Raw genomic sequence first — 23,354 nt, 5'->3', positions numbered from 1 at the left:
TTCACTTATCAGCAGTCTGCAGACTTTGTCTGCTTGGAAGTAAAAACAGAATGCATTTTGGCATTTTATTTCAGTATTCCCAATATTGAGACATACACCTAGAGTTTACCAAGCACAAACATTTTATGCACCAAAAGATTATATTTATATATAACATTGTTTAAATATACTGCCCTGCTGTGTGCTTGGTGTCTTTTTTTTTTTTTTTTGTAGGTGCAATATATGTTTTAATCGGTATCAGTTGCACAAAGAGAATCGTGAAGTAAATCTGAAAAGGTGAAGTTGGTCTTCCCACTTATGTTAGCTCAATGTGTGAATTCTGTGCCATTTCCTTCATGCACTCATAGGGGAAACAGCCATTACAACACTGCCGTTACCAGGCATTACCTTTACAACGCGGCTGTTACAACGTGAGAGCCATTACCATGCCGGATTTTACAGTGGATATGCCTTTACCACGCATGCCTTTACAACGATTTTGTTGTGAAGGCATGAATGATAAAGGGATAAGCGTTTTAAATGCAAGTTTTAGGTAACTATAGTATGTGTGTATGTATATATGTGTGTGTATATATGTGTGTATGAATGTATGTGTATTTGTGTGTGTGTGTGTGTGTGTATATATATGTGTATATATAACTCGCGCCCCTGCAATTCATTGCTGATGAGATCACATTACATCACTCATGACATGGTCAGTGACATCACTCGTGACATCATCCACATAAACTCTGATTCACCTACTCACACCCCAATATAACTTTTCATACACCACTCCAAATTTTGGACTACCATTCTTGAAATCATTGACACACCAATACCAGTACACACATACCCACTCACTGATTCATAGGTCTGCATACACATCTACTCACTCACCCATACAGGCACGCATACACCCAGTCACTCACCAGTATAGCCACTGATGTATCCACTCATATACCATCAGTCACCCATAGAGCTACTCACACACCTAGTCATTCACCCAAAAAGTCAATCACACTGCCACTTATTCACCTGTACATGTGTGTATATATATATATATGTGTGTGTGTGTGTATATATGTGTGTATATATGTGTATGTATATATATGTATATATATATATCCCTCTCTCTCTCTCCCCCTCTCTCTTTCCTCTCCCTTTCCTCTCCCCCTCTCCCTTTCCTCTCCCCCTCTCCCTCCCCATTGCAGACTCACTCATGAATCCATACACCCAGGGATTCACTCACATCCATGCATGGAGTCACACTCAGGCAACCATACAGGTACTGAAACAACTAACCAATAACACAGACACTCATATACAGACTGACACAGACATTCACACAAATTAGTCACTAGCCTATACTTTCACAGACGTATAATCACTCGTACAGTCAGCCACACATACACTAAATCATCCATAAGGACACTCATACACCCACTAATTCATCAATACACGTTGGTGTGTGTGTGTGTATATGTGTGTATATATATATATATATATATATATATATATATATTCACTTAAAAAACCATAGGTTTCACACATGTTATAGTTAGGTGGATATTTAACTCGCAAAAAAACAATGAAATTCCCCCGTTATAGTTAGTTCAGATAATTATAACTCGCGCGCCCGCAATCCACTGCTCATGACGTCACATATTACATCACTCATGACCTGGTCAGTGGCATCACTTATGACATCACTGATGGACATTATCCTTGTGATAGAGTGGCGATTGCGCGAGTTATAGTTATCTGAACTAACTATAACGGGGAATTTTATTGGTTTTTTTACGAGTGAAATATCCACCGAACTATAACATGTGTGAAACCTATGGTTTTTTAAGTGAATATGGAAGGTTTTTCAAATGCTAATTCCTAACTATAACGTGTGTGAAACCTATGGTTTTTTCAGTGAATTTGTACGGTTTTTTTAAATGCTAATTTATGTATTTTTTTAATATATTTATTTTACAATAAACTACGTATTAATTATTTTTTTTTCTTGTTGGTTTTTCACCGTGCGCGCACCCCCGCGATTTAAAAAAATACATTTTTTTTTTCTGCCTTCGGGGTCCTTCAGGGACCCCCTGACAAAGGCTAGGGGGGCAGGAACTCTCTACTCTGCCCCCTTTTCACGTTCGCCACCTTCCTTTTTCACAAATAAAATGGCGGCTGACACTTCCTGATTTCGACCGATTCGAACGTTGACTAACATGTAACCACCAATCAGAATTACGCTTGTGCACGTTGGGGTGCTCGCACGGTGTAGATATTAATATGCTTTTAAACGCTATTTTCTCAGAAACTACTGAACAGATTGACACCAGACAAGGGCACTTCCCTGACCTGAGGACTACCTCTCTGCCAAATTTCAAGTAATTCTGTTCAGCCGTTCGGGCTGTACCTTCGACTAGAGGTCCTATGGAAAAATGCATGAGGAAAACGCGTTTTGGGACCCCCTTTTTTTTTTTCTCGGCCCCCGCTTGACGAATCACCCCGAGACTTTCAGGGTAGGAGCTGAACTGAGCGCCCCATTAGATTTGAAAATTTCGCGAGGATTCGTCAACCGGCGCCAAAGTTATTCAAAGTAGAATTTTCAGATTTCCTATGGAAACTCGGTCCTAACTATAACTATCTACTGGCGACCGCCAGTAGATTATTTATATATATCTATATCTATATATATCCTTCTTAAACTTTTTCGAAACACCCACAGTAGCTGGATAATGTCATCACTGATGTCATGAGAGATTTCACTGACCATGTAATGAGTGATGTAATATGTGATGTCATCAGCAGTACTTTGTTGGGGCTTGAGTTATAGTTAGCTCAGCTAACCATAAAGGCTTAATTTCTCTAGTTTTGTATGAGTAAAATCTGACTAACTATGTCTGTAACATTTTCTTTTTTTTTTTTTTGTGAATTTCTAAGTTTAAAAAAAAATTCTATTTGTTAACTATGTCATTGCAACCTTTGTTTTTTGTGTGAATTTCTAAGGTTTTTTTTACCTAGCATTCACGTTTGCATAGTGGTGGAGAAAGGGGGCTGGGGCTCCAACCAGCTCTCATGAATTACGCTGTGTAGGACTTACAGCAGGTACCAGTAGGGCATCTTGGCCCCTAATGTCTCTCTGGAACCAAGGGGACTTAATCCCCCAACTAGTAGTGCACCGGGAGGCATATTTGCAGAGTGGTGGAGAAAGGGGGTGTAGCATCTGACAACTTCTCAGCAATCCTGCTGTGTCGGACCTACTGGAGGAAACAGGAGAGGTAGTTGGCCCTCATGGACTATTCCTCCTATTACCTCTAGCAAGTCCCACACAGCAGGATTGCTGAGTTGTGATAGACCATGCCCCCTTTCTCTACAACTCTACAAACGCGCCTCCTAGCACACTCTTGGTTGGGGGAAAAGTCCCCTTCGCTGCTGAGGGTCCTTAGGGGCCAACTAGCCCACCTGTTACCTCCAATAAGCACCACACAGCTGGATTGCTGAGAGGTGGTCAAGGGCCAACCCCCTTACTCCATTAGTTTGCAAACACGAATCCTGTTGCACTGCTGCTTGGGGGATGAAGTCCACTGTAGTCCTGAGGTCCTCAGGACACAGGGGGACCTCATCGCCCCACCAGCAGTGCACCAAGAGGCGAGTTTACAGAAGGGGCGTGGTCTCCACCAACTCTCAGCAATTCCAATGTGTGGGGCTTACTGGAGGTAACAGATGGGCTAGGTGGCCCCTTAGGACCCTGCGCATCGAAGGGTTCTTAATCCCCAACCCGGAGCGCACCAGGAGACGCGTCTTGAGAGTTGGGAAGAAAGGGGGTGGGGCCTCCTGCGGGAGCCAGTATTGCTTTTGTGCAGAGGGAGTTGCAAACATGCAGCTTCCTCGCTCCAAAAGTAATTGTGATTCACGTCATAAAAGCACTTGCTTCCATGAAGCGAAGCTGAGTTTGTTGAAATCGCAAACTGCAATACCTGTACATTGCTGGAGCCGGCCCTGGCAGTCCCCAGGGCCATTTACGGCTCAGAGAGAGGGAGAGAGAAAAAAAGATATTCATGCAGGCATTGTGAGAGTTGTAGTTTTTATACTTTTTAATTCATTTTGATTCTACTTAGTGCTTCAATTTATCATGACTCGTTACAATGCAGCACTATTCACTTAGGCATTTCTGTGCTGAAATTATACTATCAACCTCCGGGTCCTTTCCCCCAACCAGCAATAACTGGCCACATCGGTGATTCACGGTCCATGAATTCTTACTCTCTATATTGGTTGGAGAGTCTCTACTAAAGCAATGAAGTCACGCTAGGCTCTGCTGGCTGTCCAGACCTCAAGCCTGCTATAGGCACCCAGGGTTTATTTGTATATGTATATATTTCCGCAATAGGGAAATAGAGTGTGAATCTCACTGATTTAACTTTGACAGCAGCTGACGAGGAAATTCTAATGCTTTGACTTTCATTTTGTCCAAGAAATACATCTATTATCCTCAGGTGAGAATTGACACCTTCAAATATACCAGGAAACTTAAGCTTTTAAAGTTACACACATTAATTCATCAACCGTCCACCAAAAGTACTGGGCAGCAAGTCAATCAGTAACACCAGTGGAAGACACCACCATTGCAGATCTCTCTGTTCCAAGAACCCTTAAACAGCTGGAAATGGAGAATGATGATCCAAATGCTGAACCATCAATTCAGGATATTATTAGGGAACAGAATATTGAAATTGGGGAAGCAGCATCCACACCTGTTAGGCCACGATCAAGGGCGACAAAAACCACCGCGAAAGACAACATTGATACGTTTCACAAATTGATCACTGAGGGTTTGAAAAGAATCCACAAGGCGGTCGATGAAGGCAGAACAGCCAGCAAATGGAAATACTACCATCTGGTATCAAAATTAAGAAAGAACAAACACGTGGTAGTACGGAACTCTGACAAAGAGGGTAATGTTGTTCAGTGGCCTATCAACATGTATCTACAGGAAGCACGCTCTCAACTTGGACAAAGGGACTGCTATAGAAGGTGCAAGCAGGAAGTAATGATTTTGGCACAAGCGGATTATTCTCAAGAATGAGATCCATGGAGGAATGAAGGTTTGCTCTGACATGATGAATTTATGTACCTTAAAAACGATACTCCGAGGACTCCGTTTTTTTTATTTTATTCTAAATGGTGCACAAGAATGCCAGCTGCCCCCCGGACGTCCCATTATATCAGCAAACGGGAGCATGGTGGAAAACACTTCTAAGTATATTGACTTCTTTTTAAAATCGGATGTAACTAACTTACCATCCTACGTGAGGGACAATGGTGACTTTCTAAAAATGATTTATGATACACCCATGGAACAAGACTGTGTTAATAGTCCTGGACATAACGTCCTGGTACACCAGTATAGCCAATCCTTGTTCATCTGATTTGGAACAATTGCTAAACAAGCTTACGTGGAAAGGTATCATTATGCCCACAGATTCGCTGGAATGGATATCTCCCATCATTTTAGCTAAAAAGAAGAATGGGAGTGGTTGTCTCTGTGTGGATTTTAGATCTCTTAATCGCAACATAATTGTCGATTTTCACCCTCACATCCAAGTATTTTTTCAACCATAGATTTGCACTCTGCATACTATCAAATCTGCTTGAATAATGAGTCTTAAGAGTGCACTACTTTTACAACTCCCTTTGGGGCTTCTAAATACTTAAGGCTGCCATTTGGTCTTGCCTCCGTGGCCAGCGTTTTACAGAGGGTTATGGATATTCTTTTTAAAGAGCTCAAGAATGCCCATGCCTTCCAAGATGATATTCTGGTCTTTACTGAGACTAAAGTAGAAAAATTCTGATATTTGGACAGTATTAGGCATAACTATGAAATCTGAAAAATGTACAAATTTGAGTTTAATATTTAGATTACCATGGTCACACTAACATTCAATAACATCAAACCAAAGTTTTGCTATGTTGAAGCTATTTTAAAAGCCCCTTTGCCCGTTGACAGAGATTCTTTTAGATAATTTCTCAGCCTGAGTATTATGCATGTTTTATACTAATGCTTGTGTGGTTCAGCCTTTGAGACATCTATTTAAGAAGGGTATCAAATTCTTGTGGACTTGCGAGACCACTGAAGCTTTTACTAATCTAAAACAATTGGTAGTGACTGTTCCTGCTCTTAGTCCTTTTGTTTCAGGTAAAAAATGCATAATCGGGGATGTGGAATTCCTATAGCCCGACACCCAGGACACATTGTTTGGGGTCACGGGCAACAAGTTTTAATGTGTATTTTGTCCTTTGGACAAGTACGCTCTACCCCCTACAGCACAAACCCTTTGGCTGCCAGTTTACAGTAACACATTAAGGATCAATTAGGGAAGGGTATTGTCTGCAGTTAAGGTAATATTTGTGTCCATGTGTTAATGCTCTTCAAACTTGTATTTATGGTTCATTAATGTAAAGCCTGTATTAGGGTGAGTGCTCTAAATAAATGTTGTAAGCTCGGACTGCACTATGGACAGTGGTTCCAGTATAAAAATGGGTACGCACGTTTTCAAAGTTTAGCAATATGAGGCTATGTATAATGCATTCAGAATGCTCTCTGATTAGATGCAAATATTTGCAGAAGCTTGAAAGTAAGATTGATGAGTTTTTGCTTTCCAAATAGGAAAAGAAAATTCTGCCTAACTACTGTAAACTTTTAGGTACCATTTCTTTGCAGCATCATTTGGTAAAATGTGTTGATGTATGCTAGTATTTCCCAAAGATATTCATAACGGAAAATCATTGTAACCAGTTGTATGCTAGTATTTCCCAAAGATATTCATAATGGAAAATCATTGTAACCAGTTTCAATAAGATTATGAGAAACCTAAAAATAAACCAGCATTGGCAAGACCAGCAGGTCTGAAATTGGTGGTTAGCCTTTTGGTTTTGTCAATGTATGACTTGTTATGGCATGCTTTTTGTAAAACCTTATTGGTGTGGGAGCTGCTGGGCCCGCACAATTGTAACAAACATTGGCAAAAGCAAAAATAGTTTTTGGTCTCAAAAAGCACACATTGCAGCAGTAGTTCCTGGCACTGAACAAAACTACTTTGTGTGCCGATATGCTCCTTGTGAAAGAGCAGAATGCTGTCACTCACAGTGAAGGCAGCCAATAGACCGAGAGAGTGATTAAAAGATTAATAAACATAAAAGGTCATGGTTCATGCCAGAACTAATTAGGGGACCAATTATTAAAGAAACTCAAAAGTGCACCGATGGTATATGTCCCTGCTTTAAGTGAAGATAACAACTTACGTGAATTCATAGGAATTTACAGAAGTAGGCCAAGAAAATATTTGCGTGCCGCATCTGGAGGATCTTCACGTCCTGTATTTCTTTGCACCTAACCTTCATCGTATCAACATCGTTGCAACACTTTTGTTGCCCTGCGTGTTGCATCTAAAAGGTACATTGACTTAAAGTGTCGCAGTTCAGACTTAAAGAGAACTAAGCTAAATTCTACCATCTTAAAGTAACCATATTGTGGATTTTTGTTGTTTATGATCTTGTGGTAAATCTATAATAAAGAATACTTATTTTTTATATAAAACCTGTGTGGTGTCCATCTGTAGTGTTGTCACTTGATTACTATATATGTGTTCACAAATGCTTTACACACTGCCTCTGAGATAAGCCTGTCTGCTCGTGCCAAGCTACCAAGGGGGTGAGAATGGGCTATTTTAGGAGTGTACCCCTTTACCCTGACTAGAGGCGAGGGTCCCTATTTGTCACAAGTGCATACCTGTGCCAACTAGAGACCCCCAAGTCTAACAGTCAAAGATTTATTTGAAATCTTATACTCCTTTTGGTTATGAGTCTATCTTTTATGAAGCTAGTACTTCTAGGTTAGGTGAGGTATCTTCTCATTGTGTGCATCATAGTATGAGTGTTCTGCATAAATCTGTTGGACACCCTTCTGATTCTCATTTGGTTTCACCTGAAAGTTCACAGTGTGCCTCACATAGTTTACTTGTTAAGAAAACCAAACCTTTTGACTCTATACTCCGGTGTCTCAATCTTATCACTCAGAGTCCACAGTATGCACGCATGGCAAGTTCTTCTTCTAATTCATAACCTGTTTGTACTGAAAAAGTCTCTAGTTTACCACTCCATTTTAATGATTATGATTTATCTTGATTTTCTTTTTATCGGGGGGTTGATGATGTAGTATCCTTCACATATGTTTCCTGTTATGCATGTTTTTTTTTTACTCTGCCCTGCTACTTTCTAATATGTTTGTCTCCTATTGTATAATGGTGTTTTATTCTAGAACCTATCTCGGGTTGCCAGTAGAATTGGTCAAAACCTTCTGAGTTTTCTCCTGAGCCACTGGCCTGATAGCCATGGGTCCTTTTCTATGTGTACTTCTGAGGAATAAAACCTAATATTTGAAAACTACAACGTTGCTGCCGCTTAGTTTGTTAGCTGCCTCAATTCTACAGTATTCCTTTTGCATCAGTGTAGTTTATGTAACCATTTCTGTAATTCTTTTAAGTACATCCCTTATAATACTTGGGGCAGACCCTAGGTGAAACCGAATATCAAAAACTTAAAATAATAAAACATCGGGAGCGAGTGACAAAATTACTGTAACTTTTCTACCCCTGTGCTAAAGTAACTCCAGTCATCCGAGGTAGATTTTAATGTCTCTGGGAAGTCGGGCCATATGCTGTGTGCCGTCTAGACACTATTTTGGTTGCCCCTGCAGTCCCAGTCAAATGAGGATTTTAGGGCCTCCTATCTCTAAACCGCCAAACCTATTTTCAAACATTCTAAGGTATCCAGGCTTTCTGACAGAAAACAATCCTTGTTGCCTGCCTACAAGATAGAAATCCAGAAATTGTTTGCTAGTTGTCCTCCAATACCTTCACTTTAAACCGTTTTTTGATTTTTATAGAATGAATTGGTTACTGAAACAGACTGTATGATTCGATCTTCCTATCAAAATTCTTAGCAGAGCTTGGAGCAACGATCCAACTCTTGAATGTTTCTTTTATTCAGACTTTGTCTAAGAGCATTTGGAGTCAGCTTGCGTTGTCTGATAATGTATATTTTTACATTAACGTCTTGCAATTCCTCATTGTATTTCAGTGGCAGCATGGAGCCTGCATTTCACAGAGGTGACCTGCTTTTCCTGACAAATCGAGTGGAAGATCCTATCCGTGTTGGGGAAATTGTGGTCTTTAGGATAGAAGGGAGGGAGATTCCTATTGTTCATCGTGTACTTAAAATTCATGAAAAGTAAGTATAGGCTCTGTAGTAACACTGATTTGGAAATGTATGCAGAACTCTATAGAAATTAAATACTATATATATATATGTTTGTACACTATAAACCATTTGTACAATATATAAAACGTGCTAATAAATACTCCTTAAATATAAAAGGCACCAGGTTCCATACGTTGTAGGAACCCTCCTTTACCTAGTGGATAAGTCATCCTAGGACTTCATGACGGTGTCATAATGCACTGTTAATACATTTTTTTTTTTATTCAGCCTTGTCCAGTTCATGGGAATTCTAATTAAACCTGCCCTGTACGCATTGTTGCACTATATCTATCTATCTTGCTGCAAGGGGAAAGAGGAAGCAGTATTGACTGTGTGAAGGTGACATACAAGTGACCATCAAGGTCTACCTTAGAAAGGCTGCCACAGTGGTTTTGAGGACCATGGCCAACCGGTTTGGGACACCACTGGGTGTTCGGGTGGCCAATTAATGTGCACTCGCAGCAAGACACACAAAACCTTGCGTCGATCAGCCTGGGGAGCTGCACATACAGTGGAGGTTAGGCCAACATCATACTCCAGTGGGAGTTGATGTGGAACTGGCACTGAGGAAAGCCGCAAGGCTGAAACGCGTGTGCCCAAGCGTTTCATGAACATAGCATGTCAGCGCTATGCGCCTGATGTAATGGCATTAAAGATCACTTGATGTTACCGAGCAAGTGATGGACCCGTTCTTTTGTGAGTGGGGGTGGACTTCAGATATATATATCTATAGATATATTTGTAGATCTGGTCACACACAAGATATATATATATATATATATATATATATATATATATATATATATATATATGAATATATATATCTTGTGGGAGACCAGTAGTTATATTTCCTCCAAAAGCCCTTATAGAGATTTATATGTATATATATATCTTGCGGGAGACCAGTAGTTATATTTCCTCCAAAAGCCCTTATAGAGACTTGTTTCCTGTGTACCCAAGATTTGAGGGACATGCGCATGTATCTGTAGAAATCCACTCAGATTCTTCTGTTATGTTCTAGCTATATTAATCAAGCACTCAGAATTAGCATATAGATGACCTCCAGCTGAGATGCAAAACCACAGCTGACATTTCATAGAATTTCATCACATCTCACATTCCACAATCCTCAACCGGCACACCATAATGAAGTATTCTACACTACAAATCGTCTCCATAGTATTGTTCCAGATTCTGACCACATGTGTAACTTTTTAGATTTTGTGCACAAGGAGTGGACATGTTTTGCATAAAGGAGAAAATATCCTCAGAGGCCACAAGATCAGAGCCTACCACCCCTCTTCAAGTCTAGTTTTACATCCTAGAAAATCCTCCTCGGAGCCATCAACCATGAAATCCAGGCAAATGCATCGCCATGAAAAATACCTAAGTGAAAGGCAGTGATGACGATGACAATAGCCCCATAGACAACCCCGTTGACTGCCACCATACCGACACCGTTGACGATGACATCCTTCGGTGAAGCCACCATTGTCGATGGTAAGACCACAGACCAAGAAACCGCCAACGTTACAATTGATGCATGACCGTATGTCGTCGGCGATGACATAAAAACCAGTGCAAAAACACTTATTCCCAAAGCGCACTTGCCTAGCAAGGGGTCTGCCTCTAAGCCATCTGTTGGATGTGGAGGACTCTGATGATGATGGCCCGTTTGGTGCAGCCCGTAGTCCCTCGGAACCTAATGTTAAGTACCAAGAGGAGGATGAAGGGGACTAATATGAACAGGTCTATGAAATGAAAGACCACAATAAATTCAAAAGCCTAGGCAGTAAGTGAATCCTTTTCAGCATTTCACTCCACCTCCATATCAAGAGTGTATGGTTCTGGTTCCTGTAGCTCTAGTACAAGACCTACAGGGCATGTTTCAGGACTATTGCAAACGACTCCTTGAACCCACAAAGTCCGCATCTCTGCATCCCCACGTGCCAACACCGAGATCCCCTGATTCCACGTGGCCACGTGCAACTACTAGAGTTACTCCTGCGTCTAAAATCGCTATGCCACCATTGGACAATCCGTCTTCTTGGATGAGAATAGGAAGGAAGGCAAAATCTCTGATAATCAGTTTCTTCCAAACGAATGGGATGATTATCTCATTCCAACACCCTCTCCACCTGTGCCACAAACGGTCGACTCCACACTGGATGATATCAGAGGTTTCATACTCACGGAGAGAGCTGCCAAACAATTCCAGCTACCTCTAACAATCAAGTAATACACTGAAATGTCTGTTAGTGATCCCAATAGGATTATATTTAGGTAGAAGGAATGAAGAAAATGGGGAAACCTGCCACAGTGTCCGCTGTCCTGCCAAGGATTGATAAAAAAAAAAAAAAAAAAAATACACAAGGCTCCTGAGGATTCACTGGCATGTCTGGTTGGACACCCAAAGCCAGACACTGTGGTGACACATGCGGCCCAGTGCTGGTCCAAGAATCCTTCAACACCGGTATCAAACCCGCCTGACACACCAGACAGACGCCTTGATAATATAGGGAAAAGGTTCTCGACTATGGCTGCAACAACAGTTCTAGTGGTCAATTCAATTGCAATACTGGTCAAACATCGGCACATATATAGATCCTCTGCCTACGAATTAAAGAGCGGAGGCAAAGAAAATACTGCAGCAGGGAGAGAGATCATCATCTGAAATTATAGATTGCAATATGGCTATAACTTTGACAGGATTTGGGTAACTTGCTGGGTCAGCAGGTTTTAGAGATCAAGGATAGCTGAAGGTAATAATAAATTTAGGCCGGAAGTACAGAGTAAGATATTAAATATGCCGTTTGACAGAGAGGCTCTGTTTGGCAAGCACATGGACGACACCTGTGAAGCATAAAGGCGGACACAGATACAACAAGGTCCTTGGGCACCTTATAAATGAGGAAAGTGCCTTTTCAAAGGGGCATGTGAGGAGGCTTGTATTCATACAGCGGGGATTCCAGATGTTCCGCATTATCAGCCCTTTCAGGAGCCATATGGACCACCTTACCAACAACCGGTTATACCCCCTACAGATTACCAACCTGTGGGGACAAAAATGTAAATGTTTTCCTATCCATAGCGGAAAATGACTTCTGACAAATGAGTACTGGAACTCATCACACACGGTTATTCTTTAGAATTCACCCGGATTCTGCCCACCACTCCACTTAAAGGAGCGCTTCCACTTCATCAACATCTACTTCAGATAGAAGTGCTAGCCATGCTGTGCAAAGGAGCCATAGAGAAAGTCCCATATTCTCAAAAAGGAATGGGTTTCTACTCTTGTTTTTTTACTCCTAAAGAAGAAATCTGGGTAATGCCGGCACATTTTAGATCTCAGAAAATTGAACAAATACTTGAAAAGCAATCTTTTCGTATAACTCTCCAAAACAACCTGCATCTCCTCAATCACAGAGATTTACATGACACCGTTATATCTACAGGGCACTTATTTTCATATCCCTATTAATCTAACACATTGCACGTTGCTCAGATTCACCGTAGCAGGCACCCACTATCAATTCAAAGTCCTCCCTTTTGGTATCCGGTCAGCCCCTCGCATCTTTACAAAGTGGCTCGCCCCAGTGGTAGCCCACCTACGGCAAAGAGGTTTTCATGTTTTGCTGTACCTCGACGATTGGCTCATAAGAGTGCCATCTGCCCACCAAGCATCGAAAGCCCACAGTTGCTCCTAACTTTGGTATAACAGTCAACTTTCAGAAGTCGATCCTTCAACAAGGATAATATTTCTGGGACCATTCCTGAATAGACTCCAAGACAAGGCACTCTATCAGAAGAAAGGCAGAAAAGACTTGCAATTTTAGCACACAAACTATCAAAAATAAAGTCAGTTTTCAGTTTGCCTGCTTAGATCACTTCTAGGAATGTCATCTGCTATCTTCCTAGTGTCATTTGCCCGTCTGAGAATAAGACCTTTACAGAAAGGATTAGACAAACCATGGATTCAAATAGAAGTCTCATTTGACGATATCATCAAGATCACGCAAACTATAACAAAGGCTCTACCTTGGTGGACAGACAATCTTTCATCGGGTCTAACATTCTTATCTCAAATACCCGATTATTTAATTACTACAGACGCCTCCCTAGCAGGCTCCTTTTCAGGACCTCCAAATATGCTGAAAATGGACCACAACTCAAACAAAGAAACGTCTTGGAGTACAGATTAATTTAATTTGCCCTCCAAGCATTCATGCTGAGAATAATCGGCGCATCAGTACTAATATGCACAGACAACACAACCAATATGCACTATCTGAACAAACTGGGTGACAAGATCTTTGATCCTATCCAAGAAGGCACAATAAATATGGAAAAAGGGCTTTGACACCTTGGAAGACATTATTAGCAAAACATCTGCCAGGTATGAACAACTGATTGGCAGATACATTGAGTAGGACTAAAAGCAGCTGCTACTAATAGGAAATAAATTGGTCCGTTCTGAACAACATTTTCTGGGGCAAACGCACACTAAATCTCTTGCGACTCGAGAACTGGAAATGCTGGTTTTACACAAGCAGGCACCCTCAAGAAGGGTCTTGGAGGAATATGTTTTCAAACAGGTGGTCAGGGATCTTTGCGTACACTCAACAATAAACCTCAACAACCTTCCCTTCCCCCCCCCCCTCCACTCCCTCCACCTGTGTTGAATATTTTTGATTGCTCCACGATGGCAGACATTAGTGCACAGAACTACAACTGCTGCTGTCAAAGAAGTCACATTCTGCTAAAACCTCAGAGGGACTAATTATCAATGAGTCGCAACAAAGTCCTTCATATGAATCCGACCTACCAACACTGATCTGCTTGGCTTCTGAATACTATGAAGACCTATTCTTGCCAGAGCTGATAATGCTGACCAGGCATACAGATTACAATTGAGGCGTTTTTGCTTATGGTTCCAAAAGTCAAAAAATCACCCACTCTTATCGCCTCCAGAGCAAATCTTGCCTTACCTGCTAGCATTGGCTAAATAGGCTTTGTTCATTTTTCTGTCAAAATGGACTTCGCTGCAATCAGATAGAGGTCTTCATCTGGATCTCCATCATTATGGTCTAATAGAAATAGTATACAATTTCTTAAAGGTTTATTCAGAGTCTTCCCTCTGATAAAGTCTCCTCCTCCAGCCTGGCAAATTGGCACAGCTGATGAAGAGCCCTGTTAAACCTATTCATAAGGCAGAGACCAAATCCTAACCTGGAAAGTGGCATTGCTACTAGCTCTAACATCAGCCAGAAGAGTGAGTGGAATACAAGCATTCACCATCAGGGAGCCTTTCTTGCAGTTTAAGGAGGACACTGGTTCTAAGAACGAACCCCAGGTTTATTCCAAAAGTCCCTACGGATTTTCATCTAAATTAACCTCCTGTGCTTAAATCATTGTTCCAGAATCCGCAGGCAGTAGCGGAAAGATCACTGCATACACCGGATAAGAAAAGGTGCCTGACGTTTTATTTATTATTATTATTATTGACATTTCTAGAGCGCACAGCTACTTCCAACGGAAGTGTCCCGGCGCTAGCATCCAGCAAGTTAAAGGAGGGAGAGAGAAAGGCTAGAGGGAGTACCTGTCTCTAAGGTAGCCCAACCAACCAAGTTTTCAGGGCCTTCCTAAAAGGCAGTTCCGCATCTAGCTGTCGGAGATCATTCGGCCGTGTATTCCATAACATCGCTGTTTGAACGGAAAAAGCGCGCCCACCCGTCCTTGCCTTCTTAAAGCGCGGAGTAACCAAAAGATTACAGCTGTTTGATCTAAGCGTTCTTGCTTGATGGTATTTCTGGAGCCTCCGCTTCCGATAGAGAGGACCTACCCCTCTTATTGCTTTGAGCCAACACAAGAGCTTTGAACTGAACTATTTTCCTTACAGGGAGCCAATTCAGGCTGCGCAAATGGGGAGTAATGTGATATCGTAGTGGCACATTTCTAATGAGCCTAGCTGCTGCATTTTGGATACGCTGTAGTCTCCTCATCAGATAGTCAGGGAGACCAATATACAGGCTATTAGCGTAGTCAAGTTGGGAAGTGATAAGGGCATAAACCACTGACTTCCTACAGTTCATAGGTAGGAAGTGAAGAAACCTACGTAATGCCTTCAGTCTCCAAAAACACTGAGAGGAAACATGCGTAATTTGTGCCTTGCCTGTAAGTTGGCAATCAAACCTGAAACCCAAATTCCTCGCCGAGGTTACAGGTACCGGAGGAGGTTTTAACTCTGCTGTCCACCATAACTAGGTACGTGGCGGAATAGGTTGATTGAAAAATAAGACCTCAGTCTTATCAGTATTTAGTTTTAAGCAGCTATCTGTCATCCAGGAGGAGATATTTAAAAGGCACTGCCTAAAATTAGTGAAGGCTGTCTCGCTTTGTTCTTTAAAGGAGAAGATAAGTTGCGTGTCATCTGCATACGAGACAACACGCACACCCCATTTTTCCACAATTGCCGCAGAGGTGCAAGATAGACATTAAAAAGTGAAGGGGTTCAATGCAGAACCCTGTGGTACCCCCTGTGACATAGACCTAGAACTGGAAACATGAGGATGTAGAAAAACCTGTTGCTATTTGCCTTCCAGAAATGACTGAAACCATCGCAACACGGTCCCCGTCACTCCTACATGATGTAACCTATTCAGGAGGATCTTATGGGAGACCGTGTCAAATGCTGCGGATAAATCCAGCAGCACCAACATTGCACAGTTTCCTAGGTCAAGGGTTTCACGAATCGACTCTGCAACTTCTAGGAGGGCTATATCCTGCCCTAAAACCCGACTGGGAATCATGTAGATAGTTATTAGATTCAAGGAAGTCTGAGAGTTGCCTCTGGACTTCCTTTTCTAGGATTCTAGCTGGAGCCGGCAGTAGAGATATGGGTCTAAACATTTTGTAGCTCTGCTGGGTCGGCATCCTCTTTCTTGAGGATAGGCCGAACAAAGGCTTTTTTCCAGTCTGATGGAAATATTCCAGTCTCCAAAGAGGTGTTCCAGAGTGGATTCAAGGTGTCATTGAGCATGGGCGCTAGAAGTTTAAAGAATCTGGCAGGACAGGGGTCAAGAGGGGAACCTGACTTAACTTTCATTAATTCCTTCAATGATACTTCCTTCTCAAACGGGCGAAGGTTGACCATTTGTCTGATGTGTCGAGAGTTGCCACATCCTGCATTTCCGCCACCGGAAAGGCAGAGTAAATGGACAAAATTTTATTGTGGAAGAATGCAGCAAGTTCCTCACAGAGTGCCAGAGATGGTAAGATCGTGCTTTTTATAAAACCCTCTACTATCCTAAAAATCTCTCTGGGGGAATTGTCAGCATCCATAATTTGTTTTGCCATATAGTCTCTCATAGTCCTATGTTTCAAAGTATGGAATTTTCTCAGTGCTGCCTTATATACACCTTTAGCTGAGGATTCGTAGTCCTTTCTCCAGACTCGCTCGAGTCTCTTAAATCGGCTTTTTTCTCTACGGAGCTCCATATTAAACCACGGTGCTGATGGTTTGCTCCTAAACACTTTACATGATCTGATCGGTGCTACCTTATCAAGGGCTGCATTGATCCACGAATTAAAAAGGGGAGCATCAAAAGTAGGATTCCCAGACAGTACGGGGGAAGTATTATATAATTCATCCCCCATTGATTCAAGCGTACCCTTCCTCCAATTTCTTCTATTCTCTGTGATAGACCTACTGTGGCTGTCAGAGACCTTCCGACTCATCCTAAATGTGACCAACATATGGTCCGACCAGGTCACAGGTAGAGGCTCTTCCACCGTAATGACCGGGTCATTAGTAAAAAGGAGGTCTAAAATATGTCCGGCTGCATGAGTTGGAGATAATTTTGCGTCAAATTTAAACTTTTTAGGGTATCTCCTAATTGTGTGGCTAAAGAGCAACTCGCAGTGTCCATATGGACATTAAAATCACCAAGAACAGTGAAATTAGAGTATCGTACAGAAAGGTTTGCAATGCAGTCAAACAATATCGGCCAATAAGTGGCCGCTGTGTTCGGAGGTCTATATACCAGAAGCCCTGCCATTGAAAAGTTATTAGAAAATTTAATCTGAAAGGACATGGCCTCTATGGGCCCCATGCCCTCGATTTTCTTATAAGAGATTTCTTCATACAAAACAGTTAAGAAACACAGATCAACTTCTAGTAGCATATGGACACTATAACAAGGGTGGTCCAGTTTCCAAGTCAAGCATAGCTCGATGGAAAATCACTGACTATTCAATTCTGCCATTCTAAGGTTTGTAGGCCTTTGAGGGATAAGGTCAAAGCACACTCTACTAAGGTGTCTCTACATCAACAGCCCTGTTTGCCAGAGTACCTACTAAAAGCATATGCCGCGCAGCAAACAGGGGAAAACAGACACACTTTCAACCAACATTATTGCCTGGAGTCTTCACAGTGCAGGGATAAGACTGTGAGACGAGCAGTATTACGCCATCTCTTCCAATAAGGTTAGCCTTGTTTGACTATATGAATATCCACCGTCCGATTTTGTGTTATGTTTAACATGATCTTATATAAATAATTATATAACTGCTATCTATTCTGATACAACCAAGTGAATCCATAAAAGATCCACTACTGGAGAAAAAATGTTACTCTCCTGTAACTCTCCTTCTCCAGTATTAGTATCTTTCATAGATTCACACGTGACCCACCCTCCCCCTCATAGAGGACCTCCCTCTTGTATCTGGAAACAATTTACTGGAATCTTCTAGAAACAATCCCACTAGTGGTTAAAAATCTGAGGGGCGATGCCTCTGTAGGAAGTGTTCTAGAGGGTGCAGTTGCCTGACTCGAGTTTGGTACTTCTTAAAATGATGCGGATATGCTGTTCAAGTTAATGTCTTTAACCACTATAATCTATGTATACCGTTTCCACCGCTTTAAACTGTACCGTGGGATTTCCACCTCGACGACCGGGAATGATTCAAGCATGTGAATCTTTGAAAGCTACTAGTACCGGGAACAAGAATTACAGGTAAGTACCTTATTTTTTCTATATGTTTGCAATATTGCTTGCTCTTTTGTATGAGTGAGCTACACACCAAGATTTTAAGTGGGTTGTGGGAATTGTGATAGTGTTGCTATGTATTATATGGGATAAAGTACCCCTGGCGTACATGATGAGGATATTGCAAGTCACCTCAGAGTTCCATAACCTTATAAAGAAATTCTGCCTTCAGCCTTGTTCTTCCATATATCAGTCTGAAGAGCTCTAATGAGAGAGAAACGCATGTCAAGGATTGCTTTTATTCATTTCAGGTTGGCTTAAATGGTATTTTACCAATCCAAAGCTGTAATACAGTGCCTGGAGTAGTAAAAGGCTTTGGTCATTTTACAGCTCGGCATGGATAGCATTGCCCTAATCCTATGCGTTAAGACTTTGCTGTAGAGATGGCAAAAGACGTTGTCCCTTTCTATCTCTGCATGGATGGCACTGTGCTAATCCTATGTTTTAAGACTTTGATAGAAAAGCAGACATTTAAGTGTTGCTGGTGTTGAGTGCTCTATACTGGAGCTGCTTTACACCTAAACTTAGAACTACCCAGAGTTCTCTGCTTCTTTTTTTTCATAATTTGAATCACTATTTGGCTGAAAGAGAATTGTTTTGATATATATCAATCAAAACAATTCTCTTTTTTTTTTTTTTTATTTGTTTTTTTTTAGAGGCAGGCTTTTGGCACAACGTATTTCCTAATTGATGATCGACGCACATCCTTACCTCATGGGATGCAAGGCACAGAAGGGTTCCCTGATGATGGCTATCTAATTTTGAGGAACCCTTGTATATGATTCTGCTGGAATTTGTGTAGGTAAATTACCCCTTGTATATCTGATCATCTAGGAGGATGTTATACAGACAGAAAACATGATCACTATCTTTTACATTCTGAAAAGTAGGCAATTAATACTTTGACCACTTATCTGAAGAGGATCATAGAGTTGTTTATGGACAATTTAAAACAAAGTACTTCATTTCTGTGCCTGTTCTCCGCTATTAAAGCATCTTGAGTATCGAGTACTTAATGCAACAAAAATCGGAATCCCTGATCTCTTAACTGGAAAACTGGCACAAGGAGAATCTAGGTATCTGCACTCCTGTGTTTAAGGAGGAATATGTACACGTCTTTGGTGGCCCCCATTTCGCCTCTTCGATTTATACTGTAAAAGTTTGTGATGAGAAAAGTCCTCCAGTATACCTATTTGTTTATTGCAGGATGTGAATCATAATGAGTTATAGATTTGTTTGTAAACAGTTGCTTTATTGCAACCCAATTTTGAGAGCTCCTCTCATGTCACCCATAAGTGTCTAATGAGCAGCTAACATATGTGCTGTCCCTTGTGTTATCTGGATCACAAATGTTTACTAGTCTTTAAATAAAACTTGAGTTATAATGTGTTGGCCATAGGAACTGTTGGTACATCCTATCGGATCATTTTATGATTCCATTTGAAAGACCGGCCCTAGATGGTCTCCTTTCATATGTATAAATTGTGGTAAAAGGGAGAAAGTGAAAATTTAGGTGTTGTTCCATTAGATTAATCTGCTAGCAGACCTGACAGGCTATACTCAAATTTGCCTAGTCGTAGCCAAGCACTTTAATTAATAAAATGCCAGACTTAATGGCTTTCCCAATGTTTGTTACCTATAAGGAAACTGGTGATGGCATCCATAGGCAAATATCATGCATGATGCCTCCATACCTGTGTGGTTCCGGCATCCCAAAAAAGCTAAGTGCTATAGAAGTAGGTTTGTGTTCTGCCAGTTACCTAACAAAGTTTATAATAGTTAAGGACGACCTATAGACTAAGAGTAACAAAGTTGTCAAAGTTATCTTTCTTTCTGGTCCCCCGCACATCTGTCTCTCATAGCTTCTGCACAGTTGAAATGCTCATATCAATTCCGCAGCCCCAACCCTTGCTTTCTGGCTTGCCCTTACCCTTCTAGTATGTACCTCCACACTCCTGCTCATCAATTATCAACTTGCGCTAACTTCCTTTGCATATCCTCCTGCCTTTGGTATACTAACTCTGTCTTGTGCCCAGTCTCCCTCAGCAGACGAGTCGAAAGATTAAGATAATTTTTCCCTTTGAAATTTGTGCAAAATATTAAAGGGCTAAACTTATTACAATTACAATGAAGGTAACTTTATTGTAGTAGTGTATCACCTTGATGAGATCTCTGGCAGCTCATAAGTGTAGTGGGTTGGCTGGCAACACCAGAATCAAGCAAAAGGGTGTGGTGGTGCAAAGTTTTTTTTGTGCTCACAAGTCTTTTGCTTATTTGATAGTTCAGGGCTGTATGCAATTTGATTCTGAATTAATTATCAACTTTAGCATAACCTGCCCCATAACCAGCTCACACACTCGGTACCACTTAGTAGCTCTGTCAGTCTAGTGATGCTGTGAGCTAATGATCCTGTTTTGGACTGCTTTTTTTCTTTTTTTTAATAAATCTTTTGACTAAGAAAAACAAACATATGACCGCATATAGTAAAGTGACGTACATAAGTACCAAACCCGTGATCAATTGTTCAATATAGTCCAACATCTCCATCACATTACAGAACATCAATTTCCACATCATGACCAATGATGTCACGGAGTCATACCATCTTGTGTAGAGGGATCAAGAAACTGCTCGCACAACATTCCCTTCGCTTTGTTCCAGTCAGCCCAGATCTTGGTCCACTTCTGGGGGCAACCCCTCCCTTCATAGACCACCCTCTCCGTCTGCATACACCAGTCCATATTCGTTTCCCAGTCACGGAGTTTGAGTTCTGTCTTCCTTCCAAGTTCAGGCTATATTATGTTTTGCAACTACATTCCCAAGGGAGATCCAGATCCTTACTTTAGCCGTCCGGTCAGTCTCTTACCATATGTTCAGAAGGCAAAGTCGGGGGGGTGACTTCCATACTTTTCCCACAAACTTCCCACATCTTTGAGGTCACTTTCCTCCAATACTGCTGTATACTTTGACATTCCCACCACTTGTGTAAGTATGTGTCCACTTGCCTAAAACCCAGTGGACACTGTGGGGTGCCCAAAACGCCCATCCTGAATAACGCAACGCCTGTATAATAAACTCTGTGGAGGAGCTTAAGCTGGGCCAATTTAAATCTGGAGCGCACCTTGACCTCTCGAGGAGATGCCAACCCTTCCTGCCACTCTTCATCTAGATTTCCCACATCCTCCAACCACTTAGAACGGATCTTCCCTACGGCATCTGGGGAATTATTTTAAATCTTCCTATAGGTCAATGAGATTACTTTGTCCTTGAAATAATCATCTAGAAGTCTATCTTCCAATGGCGAGGCTGCTGGGAGGTCCGTGCCCATGGGGACAGCCTTGTACAATGCGCTACGTACTTGCAGGTATCGAAAGGGTTCCCCCGGATTCAGATCATGATCATGTTGTAGATCGCTAAAAGGGACCACCTTGCCTCTTGCCCATAAGTCACCTACTGTTGAGAGCCCAATGAGATCCCACTTGCGAAACCCAGGGCTATGAGCCAGGAGCCCCAATCGATCCGAGTCATAGAGGTGGGTGGCAAGGGTAATCCTGTTTTTCCAGGCCAAGGAGACCGTCGCAGCGTGCCACAATGCCACCGTAGTTGCAGTCTGGGTGTATACCGGGGCATTCTTCAGCCCTCCATAAAGTGCCCATTGGTAAGAGCCATTTGTCATATTGTATCTATCCAGCCTACAAGCAGGTTCATCGACCGGCCAATGTACCCAGTGATTAGTAACCTCTAGTTGTGAAGCCCAGTAATAACACTTTTTTTTTTTTTTTTAAATGTGTTTATTAGTTTCATCCAAAATAATGTTAACAAGATCCACATTCCATTACCATAGATAAATACCAATCCAACACCCCCCCCCCCCCTTTTTTAGGCAGAGGAAGCCAAGGACAAGTACATTGACAAAATAGAAACAACCCACTATTATACAGAGGCAGAGTTGTCTAAGGAGGTTACAATTGGAAACAGCCGATGAGGACCCCCTCGAGCGGGCCCAGTAAAAACCATTCACCGTGGATGATGAGGGAGCATCAGCAAGTACATGAGGGCACGCAGTGCATATATATAGTGTCACTGCAAGTCTGGCCTTGTAAACAGGTACGCGGTAAGCGGAGCCCAGTAGTCTCTAGGACGAGATGTTTCAGGTAACTCTTCTTCATAAGCCAGTAATTGAGTTTTACAATACAACAGCTCACGCAGCCATTTTTTAATTGTCGGAGTATGTTTTGCCTCCCAACATTGCGCCACAGCCCGCTTGGCAAATAAGGTAGATACAGCAACTATGCGTCTATTACATGGATTTAGGCGGTTCATATAACCCAATAGACATACCTCAGGTACATATTGCACAGATTCCAATACAATATCAGTGAGTAGTTTCGTCACTTCCAACCAGAAGGCAAACACACCCGCACATTGCCATGCTACATGCAAAAAGTCTGCATCTGCCATTCCACACCTCACAGTTAGCACTGTCATGCAAGCCGTATCTATGCAGTTGCATCGGAGTATAATCTAATTTATGCAAAAGTTTGAAATTAATCATTCTGATGTTACAATTAGCTGTAAGACGACTTGTCAGAGTGCAACACACCGTCCACACTTCAGGCGTAAGAACTGCCCCCAAGGCCCCCTGCCAGCGAACACAGGTGGGGTGATCGCTTAGTTCCCGTTCTCGTAAAGACGCGTTATAGAGTTTAGTGATTAGCTTATGACGCTTTTCACCCGTCCACATCACTTGCAATGCTCGCAGTGCGTTGGGTTCCGCAGGATAATCTGGGTATACAGTCTTAACGGCCTGTCGCACTCTGATATAGGTAAAGCTAAACATAAAACCACAATCAGCCCCCTTCTGGGCTTCCTGCAATGTTTTAAAACGTCCACCTAAGTACAGGTCCCCCAACGTCAAGATACCCACCTTGGCCAGCTCGTGCCGGGCCTGCGGCTCGCGCGCCGCGAAGATATCAGGATGTGATAATAATGGCAGCGAGGGAGCAT

The 23,354-nt window shown here is 41.9% G+C and overlaps 1 protein-coding gene across 1 annotated transcript in view; it reads left to right on the top strand.

Moving 5' to 3' along the window:
* Positions 1 to 23,354, top strand: part of SEC11A (SEC11 homolog A, signal peptidase complex subunit) — a 436,958-nt gene that overhangs the window by 347,270 nt on the left and 66,334 nt on the right. Inside the window, exon 5 of the mRNA XM_085644052.1 lies at positions 9,121 to 9,270. Within this exon, the coding sequence (XP_085500178.1) occupies positions 9,121 to 9,270 (150 nt within the window). The remainder of the gene's footprint in view (positions 1 to 9,120; positions 9,271 to 23,354) is intronic.

This window comes from Triturus cristatus, chromosome 3_1, assembly GCF_964204655.1.
Source record: "Triturus cristatus chromosome 3_1, aTriCri1.1, whole genome shotgun sequence".
Classification (NCBI taxonomy): Eukaryota; Metazoa; Chordata; class Amphibia; order Caudata; family Salamandridae; genus Triturus; species Triturus cristatus.
The sequence above is the reverse complement of the archived record's forward strand: the minus strand, read 5'-3'. Positions and strand labels throughout refer to the sequence as shown.